This window comes from Argopecten irradians, chromosome 4 (assembly GCF_041381155.1).
Source record: "Argopecten irradians isolate NY chromosome 4, Ai_NY, whole genome shotgun sequence".
In the NCBI taxonomy this organism is placed as follows: domain Eukaryota; kingdom Metazoa; phylum Mollusca; class Bivalvia; order Pectinida; family Pectinidae; genus Argopecten; species Argopecten irradians.
The window spans coordinates 22558954-22575501 of record NC_091137.1 but is presented as its reverse complement, the minus strand read 5'-3'; the positions used below and the strand labels follow the sequence as shown (position 1 = coordinate 22575501).

At 35.5% G+C, this 16548-nt stretch overlaps 2 protein-coding genes across 2 annotated transcripts; both read right to left on the bottom strand.

The window, feature by feature from the left end:
- LOC138322184 (GTPase IMAP family member 7-like) lies at positions 1–1653 on the bottom strand. Its single transcript, XM_069266235.1, has 2 exons — positions 1629–1653; positions 1–968 (listed from the first exon to the last, which is right to left on the bottom strand). Exons 1-2 carry the CDS (start codon positions 1651–1653, stop codon positions 1–3), a joined length of 993 nt encoding a protein of 330 aa, XP_069122336.1.
- A 3357-nt stretch (positions 1654–5010) lies between these two features.
- On the bottom strand, positions 5011–16424 carry LOC138320983 (checkpoint protein HUS1-like). The gene is made up of 8 exons (XM_069264339.1): positions 16270–16424; positions 15906–16033; positions 12556–12732; positions 11940–12047; positions 11348–11422; positions 7416–7512; positions 7005–7136; positions 5011–5951 (listed from the first exon to the last, which is right to left on the bottom strand). Exons 1-8 carry the CDS (start codon positions 16319–16321, stop codon positions 5866–5868), a joined length of 855 nt encoding a protein of 284 aa, XP_069120440.1. The 5' UTR covers positions 16322–16424; the 3' UTR covers positions 5011–5865.
- Positions 16425–16548: the final 124 nt, after the last annotated feature.

Here is a 16548-nt window from a genome sequence, read left to right as displayed (position 1 = left end):
TTACTTCTTCGTAAAAAACGATTTTATTAAAGGAGAAATGACATCCCAAATTACAACGGTGATGTCAGCGATGGTATCCCAGATACCAGTCTCGTTCTGGTACTCATCTCGCACCTGTGACGTCAACATATCCGGTTGTATCCTCCTCTTGTATGCCGTCTCGGCGTTTCTTATCCATGTGTCGTATTTCTGCTCCACCTGTCTTTTCTGTCTCATGTCTGTTTTCACCTTATTCATTTCCACACTCTGGCTTTTCTTTAAGCTGTCCATCTTAGTTCGGAATACATCTTTTTCCTGCCTTTTAAGTTCTTTCATTCTTTCTTCATTCTTTATTTGTATGTCCTTGAAAATCTTGTCAGTGTGGAAATTCCAACCGTTTTCTTTCACGACGTTGCTGACGACACGAACAAGCTTTGACGACTTCTGTGTCTTTCCTGTCGCGGAGGCATTGAAAGCTAAGTAATTCCTCGGCGTCTCTTTCAGCAGCCGATAAAGGTAGTTGCTCTTTGGAATGGTTGCTTTTGCAATGGCATCATCATCTTCGCCAGCGAAGAGAAAAACGAAATGATTTTCGATGTTCTTTCCAAACGATTTTGCGTAGAATTGTAGGATATTTTCTTCGTTCTCTCTGACCCGGTTATCGGCCTTCAGTTTAGACAGAACAAGGATTATAACATGTGGTCCGGGAGACGTAATTCCGGCGATTTTTGTGATCTCCTCTTTCTTGGTTTTCTCGTCTTTATCACTGACATGGAAGAAATTCCCAGGGGTGTCCACAACTACAATTTTATCCCATCCCTCAAACTTTTGGCTCTCCCCGCGAAAACATTTCTCTTTCGGGTGGGCCTTGGCCTCGGCGCCCGCAGTGAAGAGATCCACGCCCAGTAAAGCATTTCCCGCCACGCTTTTTCCACATCCGGTTTCACCAACCAGGAGCACGCGCAATTCTGATTTGGATGGCGTAGATCCTACAAATGAAGGAAAAAATGATAAGCATATCTGTACCATATCCAATATTGTATTACATTGTACATGTAAAATATTCATCATTTATTTATTCCATAAACACATTGACCATAGTTTCATCATAGGCGCACGTATTTTGTTTTTAATAAAGATGGTATTTAAGAGATGTCTTGGTAGAATTCTCTGATTATTTTTGTAGTCTGCAAATGCACATTGTTTCATTGGTAAGTAGGCTAGTAAGGGTGATGTTATGGTGCAAATACAAATGCACAGTATGCTATTACCACAAAACATGCTAATTAGAGTATTATCAAAATGAATTTGAAGATTTTGATTATTGAAAACAAAATACTTTATAACTTCGGTTAAGGATTTAAAAGCGAGAGACAGATGTCATTCCCTTGGCGTACATATTTCAAACGATTGAAACATCGTCATGTCAAAGCCAATATTACAAAGATTTATATTCAATAACATTGCATAAATGACGGTCTAGGAATAAAAGTTTTTTGTAGTTTGTATGACACTGACTAATTAAATGATAAAAGTTGACCTTAGATTTTGTATCTCCAAACGTAATAATTTCATGAATCGAAGATCATTTTTCAGAAGCGATTCTAAGGTACGCTATTTCCGATGCTATGTAACATGTGAGTACATACCACTTGTCCTCGCTGTGGCTGCCATCTCTATAACAAGTTTTTTTCTAACTCTGAAATGATAAAATTGTGCTGTATCCGGACACCTTGTGTTATCACTATACGTCAAGTTTTAAAGATTTAGATTACTTTAGGTTAACGTCGTGATGTTGCTCACTTTAGTAATCGTCAGAACGAGTAAATTGCATGATGAGAGTGACAGAAAAATTAAATCTTTTTTCAGTTAACGGATACAATTAGTGTGAACGCCAAAATTTAAGAGAGCAGGATTTAAAGAAAGTGTTTTTTTTTAACATGCAGGTGTTATCTGGCCGCGAATTTATTTTACATAAGTACTGTTTTAAAAGTAAATATGAATGGGTTTTTTTAACATTTGTAACAGCAACTCCATCGATATACCAGTAGAAATCTCTTTTTCTTCGCCAAAATCACCACGTCTACAATATTTCACACAGATTTTTTTTGACCTTTGGTGTTTCTTTCCAACCATTATGCTAACAATGTATCTTATGAAATTATGAACATTACTGAAAATTGAAAATTTTGAAACATAAATGCTGGTGACATACCTGTGGTTCTTTCAAGTCCTGCTATGCCTTTGAATTGGGAAGACGTTCTGATACAGCGCTTGAACTAGACAGACCAGTTTTGCTTGAATATTTTAATAGCATGTTGATTAATCACGATACAATCCATGTCCTGACAAGTACTGGTAAAAACACTTACAGCTTCGTATTATCGTAAATAAATCATGTTTTTTTTACCGATTTACGAGTTCCTTTATATCTAATTGATTGATAAATTATCCATTCTTCTAATTAATGTTTATCTTAGCAATTTTAATAGACAAGTTTTAACTTAACATGGCCAAATCGCTAGCTTCCCGATCCGCGAATTAGTAAATTCAAAGTACATGCTGACTCAGTTTTCTGCTTGAGCGATAGTCGGCTAATTGATCGATGTTACGGTTAATTAATTCAAATGTTTGGTAATAATATGATGCGCAGAACAATAATTATTTTGTTGCTAAAAATAATACATGTAGCATGACATGACAACGTGATAATTTACTTTTGCTAACTACTAGTATCTAAATGAGACTCACAAGCAAATTGGCAAGGTTTCTTTAAAAAACAATTATAAAACAAATGCAACCGAGGTTTCAGCCTCGAAATTTTTCGAATCGTCTGTGCGTAATTCACAATGAATTCGAAAATACTCAATTGTGTGATCTAAGCCGAAGAAGAAATGGAGTATCGATTGCAATTACCCACACGCTCAGGATTTCAGTATGTGTGAAATATGCTATTACAGCCCAACCAGGACACCTGTCTATAAAGGCCATTTTATGTCCCTTTGGTGTCCATAACGCATAACTGATGTGAGCAGCAGAGAAGTATTGCCAATTTAACCACCACAAAAATAACGCTAGGTTTTTTTCGAATCACTAGAGCTCTAATCTTAACATACTTAGTAGTAGAACTGGACGAATTCAATTTTATTTACGAGACTATTTATTGCAAACTCGAGGTTTCACGCAAGCTAAGAACCTTTTCACGGCTATTCAATTCCACTTTTTACAGTAATATTGCTTTACGAGGGGTGTTCCAAAATTATTGTTACTTTGGTGATTTCTCTTTGAATTTTCGTACTCTTGAATTGGTATACTCATAAGATACTGGTAAATGGCAGAGCCAAGGGCATTTCTTGATTTATATTTTGTTCCAGACAGGTGAAATTTTAGTTTGGGGAACAAGAAAAAGTCATAGGGGGCCATGTCTGGTGAATATGCAGGGTGGAGGAGGACAGTGACCTTTTCTGCCTTCAAAAACTCCGTTACAATGCGCGCCTTGTGTGCTGGCGCATTATCATGTAAGAGCCTGAGGTACTTCAAACCTGTCTGTGGGCGGCGGCGTTTGTAGACTTTCTTAAGTTTCCGAAGTACAACGTCTCTATAATACTTCGCTGTGACAGTTTTTCCTTTTGGAACAGGAATTTGAATGATTGGACCCTTGTTATCAAAGAATATGACATACAAAACCTTCCTCACGGTGCGTATTCTTTTAGCAATACTAGGGCGCCTGGCGTTTTTGTTTGCCCAGATTCGATTAGAGCATTTTCTTTTGGGTTCGAAAAAATATACCCATGTTTCAACATCTGTGACCAAATTATCAAAAGCCTTTTTGCTGTATTTTGGGTATTTCTTCAATAAGGATTTGGCCTTGTCAACCCGGGACCTCTCATGGTTGTCAGTAAATGGGGTATCCACCTGGCATTGATCTTGCCCAGCTTAAGATGTTTCTTTAAAATGCAATGAATACGTGCTAAAGACAAGCCTGGCATTTTAGCTAACTGCCGGACAGTGTACCTTGCATCTTTTCAAGGATTTGCCGAATTAGTTCAATGTTATGCTTTGGTGTCGTTGTTGCAGGGCGACCTGTGTGGGCAGCATCTTTAAGCTGCTGGTGTCCCGCCTTAAATCGAGCAACCCACCTACAAATAGTCATATATGACATTTGACCCTTCCCATATCCACCGGCTTTAAGCCAAGTAGAGACCTACCTTTGATATAGGCCCTAATTTCAATTACGTTTTCAACTCTCTTGCCAACCATATTTGTATAGAGTGTAACGAGTGCGCTACAAAACAATGTACGCAGCACCAAGGTCAGTGTAATTGTGAGCGAGATATTTACCTATATTACGCTATCGCCACGAGGTAGTTTTAAGCCCATTTAGCACGATTTCCACGAGGTATTGCGCAAGTAACATTAATTTCGGAACATCCCTCGTACTGTACCCGTGTTACAAATTGTCGTTTACAAATTTCCATTTGCTTGTGAAATACAGATTAGCAATCGCGAATGAGGTATGCGAAATGTAATCTCACATATACCAAAGTTTGGTTACAGCACCACTGTGGGGGATGAAAACATGTACAATGCTTCACTGGGTGGTTAGGTTAATACAAAATTAGTTGTGTTGGAATGCATGTCTATGCTTGTTTAAAAGTAGTTAAATATACTTAGCTGTGATGATATCTTCTAAACAAGAGATTCAATAGATTTTTGGGCCAAAATAGAATGACTCGTATCTAAGGAAAAGATGACGTCACTGCTTAGACAAGTCGTTCATCTTATGTTTTAAAAACTTACTCTCGATAATTTAAGATATAATGTTTGAAATGATTAGAACATTTCCGATTCACTACCATGGAAGCTTTCTAATTTCGATCCGACACATCGTCTGTGTACTAGTAGATAGTTTCTTGGAAATAAATCTCCATGTTCATTTGTAATGAAATTTAATGTCATTTATGTCATTTATACCGAAATTTTGTCAAATACAGAAACACGAAAACAAAAACAAATTATATACACATTAAAAAAAAAACAATTTTCTTTTATTTGCAGATAACTAGAATAGATATAAATACCCCACTCAGAACTGGTAACATACTTGTACATGAATTGTTCTTGCAAAATTAATGCCTACTCATTTCAATTATATAAATAGTAACACTGAAAATTTGATAATTTGACATTATATTCATATGCCACTATTTCTGACGCACATATGAAATGAGTAATGGCATGTCACAGAATCCCCCTTGTCACGAAAGAAAAGCATTGGGAAAATGTTTTAGCAAAAAATAATCTAGACATATATATACACATTATAATGGCAATACGTTTAACCTTTCTCAAAATGAAATTTTGTATACATAGATAAATGTATGTACTTTTGGCAAAAGTATAAAACAAACAGTCAAACAACTACATCAACATGGTTAACATTTTTTTCACTCATACAATCACATGAATATTACTTTTAAGCCATAATAGATAAATGGATGATTCTGATTCAAACTCAATAAGAGTATTTACATGGGCATTTCAAAGTAAAGATTTCCTTGAATGCATCTTTAATTAATAATGTATCAACTGTGAACAGTCCTTAGAAATCTTGACACTTCATCAAAACGTTTTTAAAAAATATTGACTCTCCAACTAAATGTCATGGAACCCATATAGTGAAACACTTTTACACGATAACAATGGATCCCCCCTCTGATATGTGTCTGAACATAACTACCCCTGAACACACATTTAAACTCTTCTCCTAACACTGGAGCAGTTTGTTTTCAAAATGAAAGAGTGAGTCAAAGTTGCATGCTACCTGATTTGTAACTGGGTAATTAAACAGATGATGCCATTGCCGAAAAATATGTAGCATTGTTATCAAGAGGCTATCACAGGCATAAAATACTGTAAGGAGACATCGTCCTGGAGGAGAAGGAAGTGGACGGTCCTATTATTGACCACATCTGAAAACCAAGCAACACATGACTTAAATAGGATTTAATTGGACATGTAATGAACACATGTACACTGTGAAAATAAACAATACATATTATTTGATTTTTTAGTAGATTTCATAGTTATTTCTGGTGGTTGACATGCTGTTAATCATGACAAAATGCTTGTTAAACTTTTTTTTAAAGTGCATAGTCGGGCAATGAAAACCAGTATAAATGCGTTCATTGGCTTTCCAAAAGTCCTTTCATATCAAAATGACGATCAAATTGTGCCTACTTTGTCCAGTTTAGACCATTGAAATTATGGAAAGCCCCATATAAGTTTACCACTGTTCTAAAAATAAATTCTGAAAGCGAGGCTGTGTGGGAATGTCAACACGGATATAGGCAGCCGGGAGGACGTTTTAGGAATCCTTTACTATAAATTAATTTCCTCGCGTGCAGAGCGATTTTGACAGGATATTTTATTTTTCCACTTCATGAGAAATTATACTGGATATATTAACACCATTTTAACCGACTTAAGCCTTCCTTTGCCCGACTATTCACTTTAAGAAGAAAAAGGAGGAATTTGGCAGCTATTTTTATCACCAACATCACCAATATAATTTTTTTTATTCTACAACGTATTATTTCTGCAACCACTAGCATGAAGTGGAAATAAGAAATGTTATCATAAAAAGCCCTTTGTTGGCATTTCTCACTATACAAAGTCTTCCATGTGCATTTCTCAACATACAATGCCTAAAAGGCATTTCTATAAAAACAATATACATCATTGCCTAATAAAAAAAATAGAATATATTTCCCAACAGCGTATTTTCCCATTTTTGAAAAAAATTACATTTCAGAGAAGTAAAAGGACGGAATCTAATCCTTGATATATGATCCATTTAGGAGTCCTTAGATCGGGAAGATATTTTAATGGAAAGAAGTTTTATCAAACTATTAGACACAAAACACAAAACAAGTTGATAGTCAAAACCCATTTTTCTTGAAGAATCGGTTGAATGTTGACATTATAAAAGGGTAAAAAGGCAGTAGTTATTCAGTAATACATACTGCATATAACACGTGTGGGGTTGAATTGTTGACTGCCAAGAAATTGTGATAATTTGCGAATGTCAATCCTGGTCTTGTAGAAAGTTTGCGGATCTCGGTCCTCCTGCGATGGATTCAGCATTGGGTCAGTACCTGTATAGATGGGATACACAGAAAATTATTTTTAAATGTTTCATATTGTATATTACAATTATCTTAAAGTATATTTATCAATAATCAAACACAATTTTGCAAAATGATTTTTGATGGACACACTACTGGTATATGTTCATATTCATAGTCATCATACTAATTTAAAAACAAAGTATGTCTTGACAACATGGGACATAAAAAGGTTTGTTGTATTTCTATATTTCAACTAAAAGTGAGTAAAAGTGGATATAACTATAAACAACAGTTGTCAAACCTTACTTGTAGGGTTAACAAGGTCCTTGAAGTGGGTACTTATTGAAACCATATCTGTCTCTACCATCAGCTTCATCTCTCCCATCTGATTGGCTGACAGAACCTACAGAGAGATTGATTTTATTACTGGTAAAGTATAACTTGTCAAAGCCTACCCTTTTAAATCTGGGTCACTGTGTATTTCAGCATAATTCTATGATATTTTCCTTAATTCCTTACGTACTGTTGTCATATACAGATGACAGAAAAATGTACTGCCTCATCCCCGTTGTCATATACAGATGACAGAAAAACGTACTGTCTCATATCCGTTGTCGTATACAGATGACAGAAAAATGTACTGTCTCATCTCCGTTGTCATAATCAGATGACAGTAAAAAATACAGCCTAATCTCTGTTGTTGTATGCAGATAACAGAAAAACGTACTGCCTCATCTCCGTTTTCGTATACAAAAGACAGAAAAATGTACAGCCTCGTCTCCATTTCCATAAACAGATGACAGAAAAATGTACTGCCTCATCTCTGTTGTCATATACAGATGACAGAAAAAGTACTGTCTCATATCCGTTGTAATAAACAGATGACAGTAAAAAAATACTGCCTCATCTCTGTTGTTGTATGCAGATAACAGAAAAATGTACTGCCTCATCTCCGTTGTCATATACAGATGACAGTAAAAAATACTGCCTCATCTCTGTTGTTGTATGCAGATAACAGAAAAACGTACTGCCTCATCTCCATTTTCGTGTACAAAAGACAGAAAAATGTACAGCCTCGTCTCCATTCCCATAAACAGATGACAGAACAAGAGGCCCATGGGCCTTAACGGTCACCTGAGTTAGAATATATAATGAAACAAATAATAAAACAAATGAAAGACATAAAAACACTATATGCTCTATTGCTGGGCCTTGAAGTTGGTCAGTGATTTATAAATTTGACCTTTTTAGACTATGAAGAGTATTTGCTTCCATCAAACCTGTGAACTTAGAGAGAGGTATTTTTTGAAATTTTAATCAATTTGACCCTGTTTGGTCCTGCCCCTCAGGTCCCCCAGGGGGTCATCGAGGACGGATATGGATGCTAAAATGCTATATCTTAGGCTAATAATTCTAATCAAGTTTGACTAATTTCCTACGAAAATTGGGCAAATAATGTTCACAAATATGTTTTTCCTATATAAACTAAAGCAAACTTGACCCCTCCCCAGGGGGTAACGTAAGACCCCAAGGTCATATAATTCACAGTTTTTATAAAACACCTGAAGACCTTTCCATCTATAATTATTTGATTCTACTATATCCAGAATTTTAGAAGATTTTTGAAGTTTTAGCCTATTTGACCCTTTTTTAGCCCCGCCCCTCTACCCCCAGGGGGTCGGCCAGGACCAATGTGGATATGATATTAAAATGCTATCTCAGGCTAATAATTCTAACCAAGTTTGACTCATTTCCTATGAAAATTCAGCAAAAAATGCTCATTAATGTGTTTTTCCTATATAAACTACAGTAAACTTGACCCCCTCCCCAAGGGGAAACAGGAGATCCCAGGGTCATATAATTTACAATTTTTATAAACAAACTTTAAGACCTTTTTATCTATAAAGTGTATTTGATTATACCATTTCCAGAATTTTAAAAGAATATTTTTGAAGTTTTAGCCTATTTGACCTTTTTTGGCCCCGCCCCTCTGCCCCCAGGGGGTCGGCCTGGACCAATATGGATATGATATTAAAATGCTATCTCAGGCTAATAATTCTAACCAAGTTTGACTCGTTTCAAATGAAAATTGAGCAAAAAATGCTCATAAATGTGTTTTCCCTATATAAAGTATAGTAAACTTGACCCCCTCCCCAGGGGGAAATGTGAGACCTCAGGGTCATATAATTCACAATTTTTGTAAAGGACCTTAAGACCTTTCTATTTATGAAAAGTATTTGTTTCTACCATTTCCAGAATTTCAGAAGAAGATTTTTGAAGTTTTAGCCTATTTGACCCTTTTTTAGCCCCGCCCCTCTGCCCCCAGGGGGTCGGCCAGAACCAATGTGGATATGATATTAAAATGCTATCTCAGGCTAATAATTTTAACCAAGTTTGACTCATTTCCAATGAAAATTGAGCAAAAAATGCTCATAAATGTGTTTTCCCTATATAAATTATAGTAAACTTGACCCCCTCCCCAGGGGGAAACGTGAGACCCCAGGGTCATATAATTCACAATTTTTGTAAAGGACCTTAAGACCTTTCTATTTATGAAAAGTATTTGATTCTACCATTTCCAGAATTTCAGAAGAAGATTTTTGAAGTTTTAGCCTATTTGACCCCTTTTGACCCCGCCCTTAAGGCCCCTGGGGGTCAGTCATAGAAAATTTGTTAATAGGATTAAATGGCCATCTCATACTGATAATTCTGACAACATTTGACTCATTTCCTATTACAAATGACCAAATAATGCGCAAAAAGGTGTTTTCTCAATATAAAGTATAGTAAACTTAACCCCCTCCCCAAGGGGAAACTAGAGACCCCAGGGTCACATAATTCACAATTTTTGTAAAGGACCTTAAGACCTTTCTATCTATGAAGAGTATTTGATTCTACCACATCTGTGAGTAGAGAAGAAGATTTTTGAAATTTTACTCAATTTTACCCCTTTTGGCCCCTCCCACAGCCCCCTGGGGGGTGGAGACCATATAATTCACAATTTTGATTGGCCTTATGCCTTAGAAGGTTTGTGCAAAATTTCATTGAAATTGCTTCAGCAGTTTTGGAGAAGAAGTCGAAAATGTAAATTGTTTAAGGACATACGACGGACGACGGACAAAAGGCGATTAGAATAGGTCACTTGAGACTTCGTCTCAGGTGACCTAAAAATGTACTGCCTCATCTCTGTTGTCGTATACAGATGACATAAAAACGTACTGCCTCATCTCCGTTGTCATAAACAGATGACAGTAAAAAATACTGCCTCATCTCTGTTCTTGTATGCAGATACCAGAAAAACGTACTGCCTCTTCTCCGTTGTCGTATACAGATGACAGAAAAACGTACTGCCTCATCTCCGTTGTCATAAACAGATGACAGTAAAAAATACTGCCTCATCTCTGTTGTTGTATGCAGATAACAGAAAAACGTACTGCCTCATCTCCGTTGTCGTATACAGATGACAGAAAAACGTACTGCCTCATCTCCGTTGTCATATACAGATGACAGAAAAACGTACTGCCTCATCTCCGTTGTCATATACAGATGAGAGAAAAACGTCATCCCTGTTGTCGTATACAGACAACAAGATACTTGGCGGTACCTGATCTATGATTAGTTGTGTCCATCAGACGACATATGAGTTGCACAATTAAATTTTAAACCAACATCCTCAGTTTAATTATAACCAACATTTTGATACTGATGCAGCCCAGATGAAATTCACGTGATGTGTTTCAATTGTCATCATCGATGTAAATAACATGGCGAAGATCACAATCATTCTACTGTCAGTAAATTACAAACCTCAAAAAATAAAGATATTTATGTTATCAAACAAATTTGTGAAAGCAATGGACATTGGTTCTCGTTTTTATGCAGTAATTCGGCTTAACTCCAACTTCGTCAGAACACACAATAAACACTCCACAATATTGCTCAAATGTCCATGAACTATAATGATTTCTGATCCAGAACCGGGTGCGGAATTACAGTACGGAAAGTGTTAATTTATAGTAATCAAAACCTGCATTTCCGAAAATTGGTTATACCGACCAAATATGATGGTTCCAGTGACATCTGTTTAAGACAGGTCACATTGTATTTATTGTTATGTTTTACCAGAAAATACAAGGACTTCACTGTAGACAAGTTTTCCCAGACAAACAGTTTCTAATGTAAGTTGAATTAATTAGATAAAAATATTAATTGTGAACGTTTTCAGAAGATACACTTACGACAAAGTTGCTGAGGTTCTTCATTTTCTCCACCACATTTCTCAGTAGCTTGAGCTGGGGCATCACAACACTGACCTATAACAGAGAGCTTCGGATTGAACAGTCAAACAGAGAGAAATATCTACCTATATAAGATATACAACATGTACCTGAAGTAGGTCACTGTGACCTACACTTGATTTTACCTGCCTCTAGGCTTTATCTCTTACATTTATTCTTTTGATTGATTAAAGATTGTAATCTACATGTACCTAATCAATAGAGTAAGTTTGAACTTCACACAACAGGAAGGTTTGGATAGAGCCAGGACAAGCTTCTGCTTACCATTGATGTTATTTAGGTTAAATTAGTGTAGATCACAGTGACTTTTGAAATACGTAACACTGAATTTGACGAAGAAAATCCATGACTCAACCATGAAGTTTTAAAGGACTATAAAGGAAATTTAGCAGCAATAACTAGAAGAACAGTGAGAGAAGAACAAACACTACTAGTCAAACTGCTTTTTCAAGACAATTCAAATTGACAAATAGAAATGGAAAATGTTTTCAAAAACACTATCATCATGAAAAATGATAAAAAAAGTTCTTACATCAAAGTGTGGAAGCTCTGGTTCTTCAAAGTCAGTCCAGAGTCGACGAGGTATGACTGTGACGGGGATGTCGTGTACGACAGTCCGAGAGTGAGAACTTAGGGTTGGCTATAAGTATTAATACATACAACACTTTATCTGAGACAACAGGTTTAATAAAGGTTTTCATTCCTTAAAAGATTGGCAAGCAAAAATAAAAACGACACTTAGATCATACTCATTTAAAATCTAAATCCGCTACACACAACCGTTTCATGGATTTAATATCAGAACATGGTATCATGTATTTGCATATTACAATAATAATGCTGGAAAATAGGATTTTCAGTTGTGTCTTTCATATTAACAATCTGTTTTTGCACATAACAGAATCATCTCCCTTGCAGCTAGGTACCGATTGTTTTGTCATCTTTTTGTGACTCTAATGTCATATTTTTCAGAGAAAATGATGCAATTTTTGTTCACAAAGGAAAGACGTCACAATCGAAACGTACCTGCAAGGGAGATAATTCTGTAATATGCAAAGACAGATCATTAATATGAAAGACAAAATTGAAAACCCATTTCTTTCAGCAATTCACTGTTAATAACTCTATGCATTGCGAAGGTTCCTTACAAGGTCAACCTCGACTGTGAGACATGGAGTATGTTTCTTGGTAAGTTTGATCTTTAGCCACTTGGCACTCTGAGCTGTTTTAAGAGCTTTCAGTAAGTTTTCTGGTGCAAGCTCCAAGAAAATTTCATCATCTTCTTCAGAAACACCTTCCATTGCATATTCGTCAAAGAAATGTCCCTGAAATGAATATAAGATTAAATTTCAGTTCTAATTTAATTGGTTATATAAATCTATTAAACAAAATCAAAAATAATGAATACAGTTCCATCTTGGTAAACAATGTATTCTGTATTTGCTACACCGGTATAGGTATCTTGCGATTTCATGTGTTTACGAGTATAAAGTTTATTTTTCACTCACATTGCAATGAATTCATATTTACCCACAAGAGAGGTACTCTGAATTATGCAATCAGGCGCGGATCCAAGGGGGGGCGGACCCGGCGTACGCCCCCCCTAAAATAGGAGAGAGAAAAAAAAGAAAAAGGAAAAAGAAGGGAAAAGAAAGAGGGGAAGGAAGGAAAAGAAGGAAGAAAGAAAAAAAAAGAGGGAGAAAGGGAAAAAATTAAGGAATTAGATATAGAGTGGGAATTAGACAGAAAGCTCCATATCCTACCTTTACCGTTTGATGTTATCATTTTAAAATCTAAATGTATTCGACTTTGTGGTACATACATGCATGAACATACTTGTATCCAGGCGCAATGGAATAATTATATATTTTTTTTCGTGTAAGTTAAGGTTTTATCTCCATCGCTTAAAAGGTACAATGTAAATCCCTTCAAGTATTTACTTTTTCAAAAAAAAAAAAACAAAAAAAACGATAAAATCCCAATATATTAGATAATTTATTGTCATTAATATTCAATATTGACAGGTTATATCTCGATATCCTTAGCAATAAAAGAAAATGGGGAGGGGGTGGGTGGAAGGAATTGTAGCTGGCCATGAGTCTTCGTTGGTTGACTATATGTCATGCCCTTCGTTTTCCAGGTTGTAAATGATATATTACACATTTTTGAATCAGCATTAAAGTCCTGTATTAAATCCTACTATCAATTCACAAATGTGTGCGTACTTTCAAAACGCCAGTTACAAGATCACTACTGACGCCGAATGCTTCTAGAAGCCTTTTATTTGTCCTAAGAAAATGTTTGTAAAGAAAAAAGTGGAATGCGACAGAGAATGAGAGCTTCTAGGGTCTAGGTGCACCCCATGGCCAGATGCCTTCCTTTTTTGTTTCAATAAAAACATATCTTAATGATAATGTTATAAGATAGGCAAACGATGTTAAAAAATTAATGCACATGACAAAAGGCTCCCTATTAGAAAACAGGATGACAGCAATGGTTCCTGGCACCGTATGGCCATAGACAAGACCACTAGCCTTCTTTTCTTTCATTGTCCAATACACGAATTATGAAGATTGTGTAAGTTAGGGAAAATGAATTATCTAATCTGAGAGATAATGTATAAAAGTAAAAGCTTATATCGTTAAAAAAAGTTCACATACACTTTCATTAGTCCTATAAAAACCTTCAATAGGCGACCCCTAGCTGCAATATTGTAGCTCAAAAGACTTTTAGACTGAAAATGGTGTCTTCTTTAGAGCTACAATTGTTCCCTATTACTTCAAAACCTTCAAAAAAGTATGAAAAACTGTGCCCGAGTGATTTTCGGAGGCAGTGCTCCACTACGATACATAGGGACCAATTCGTACCCGGCCTAAAGGCATAGTAGGCCGGGTACGTATATTCGTTCTAGGCGGCCCCCAGACCCCATCCTTTTCTTTGCTTCGTGCCTCTATGAATAGATATTCAGATTTTAGGCAGTGCAATTCTGTAACTTTGTATTCAAAATATGACATTAGACATCAAAAATAATAAACGAACATTTTTACATGGCTTCAATTATTTTTTGGAAAAAGTATACATTTATTCGAGGGCTTCTAGGGGCCTAGGCGGCCCCCAGACCCCCGCCCTTCTTCGCTTTATGTCCATATAAATATTAAGATTTTGATATTGCAATTCTGTAAGTAAAAAATAAATAAATCAAAACTTCAAATAAAAAATATGACACTTGACACGAAAACCATAAATAAACATCCTTAAATGGCTTCAATTATTTTCTGGAAAATGTGTTCATGAAATCCTCAGAATGCAGGATTTTGCACCATTTATTCGAGAGCTTCTGGGGGCCTAGGCGGCCCCCAGACCCCTCGCCTGATTTGCTTTGTCCCACGCCCCCTCTAACCTCAAAACCTAAATCCGCCCCTGGCAATTGCAAGGAGTAAGATGGAATGCATGTATATCCAGCATTTATATTACTTTGAAGCTTTATATTAGGCCATACAAAAATATATTTGTGTTTCCAGTAACCCTAACAACCCTATATAATTATTGCCTACTCAAAAACTTTTTATCAGTTTTGTCCTCAAGCAAACAAATAACAACCTAAATTTTGTTTGGTTTTGCACAAAATCAGGAATTTTGGTATAAATTCTGTAAATTACACCAATAATCTCCTGGGAATCAATGGATCAAATCCATGGTTTATATAAGGTTGAATAAAGTCTATTTCAGTTTTTCACTGCAAAAAACTGGGATGAAGAGAAAAAATATTTTTTAAAAAATCCCTACCTACCGACCCTTCATTTTTAAAGAGAGTTACCGAAAACAAGATTTTTTTTTTTTTTTTCATTTGGCCTTATATACTCTTATTAATATCCTGTTAATTTTGGTTAAATACAACAAGTTTAACATTTTTAATTTAGCTCCATAAATGTGAACTATGATAACAAAGCAAGGCTATTTCATCCTAGCGTATTAAGGTTACTGCATAGCTTCCACTGATACTGATTGCATGAGAAAGCTCTTTATGATATTTTTTTTCCTGGAAGTATGTTAGGTACGCTCTACAGCAAATTATTATATCAAAATCAATACCTACCCCGAAGAGCAGATAAAAGATGGATTTACTTTCCCTTATTTAAACCGAAGCTTAACATGTACAGAAATTAAAGTTGTTGATTAGGCCATGGCAATCTTTTTAAGAAGATCAATGGTTGAAAATACAAGAGTAAGTCCATTTGATCTTACTTTTTCTAATTGATACAATACTACCAGAGTGTCGGTGATTACAAAGGAAAACTTTTTTCATGTAGATAAAATGAAGGGAATTTACTTTAGGTAACCTTATATATCCTGTCAAAATTTTATACCTCAATTTGGTTTATTCAGGTTTTTTTCCAACCTGTTAAGGGCTTTTTATGAAGTTTTTAAACACATATTCTAATTCTAGTCATATGCAAAGATATATTTGTCGTCTTGTTACCAAATGTTTTAAATATACCTGAGGAAGTTCACTCCAAATCTGTATTCCTCCATTCACCGCTCGTTCAGACAGGATGAAGTACCAGTTCCCAGGGGTTATTCGCAGTACACATGTTTTTATTAACTTGGATAATGTCCCTATTACTCCTGAAAGTATAAATTTGACATGTAATTCAAATCTAGTTTTTTTCTATATATATAGCTTTTAAAGTTTGATCCCAATTTATCAAAAGTTTAATACCATTTTCAGAAATTACCGTGGCATGATTTCCAAAAAAAGTCTGTAAGTCTAAAAACATACGCAGGAACTACAAATGTTTACAAGTCCCTGTGTCTGAGAAGTGACAGCCCAGATTAAATACATTTAACAAAAATCGATTTACGTGTGAAATGCTGAATGCATCCAATGTCGACGATTTTCCCTCTAAATCTCATTTTGGATTTAAATAGCTTGTATTATAATCACATGATTAATAATGATAGTCTAAACATGTGGACTGTGTTTCTCCTTCAACACTCCCGCCATTGATTTTCTAAATTTTGGTTCAGACTTGCGGGGGAAAAAAATTCAAAAAAAAAACAACTGAATTTAAGCGACTTATATATTTTCAGGCATTTACTTTTACAGATTTATATTGATACAAAATATTAATTTTGTTATT

Coding starts and splice junctions, on each gene's coding strand:
- LOC138322184 (XM_069266235.1), bottom strand. CDS start 1,653: ATGGCAGCCACAGCGAGGACAAGTG. Junction 969..1,628: donor AGCCACAGCGAGGACAAGTG/GTATGTACTCAC, acceptor CTTCATTTGTAG/GATCTACGCCATCCAAATCA.
- LOC138320983 (XM_069264339.1), bottom strand. CDS start 16,321: ATGAGATTTAGAGGGAAAATCGTCGACATTGGATGCATTCAGCATTTC. Junction 12,733..15,905: donor TTTGGAGTGAACTTCCTCAG/GTATATTTAAAA, acceptor TATTCATTTCAG/GGACATTTCTTTGACGAATA. Junction 5,952..7,004: donor CCCCACACGTGTTATATGCA/GTATGTATTACT, acceptor CTTGGTTTTCAG/ATGTGGTCAATAATAGGACC.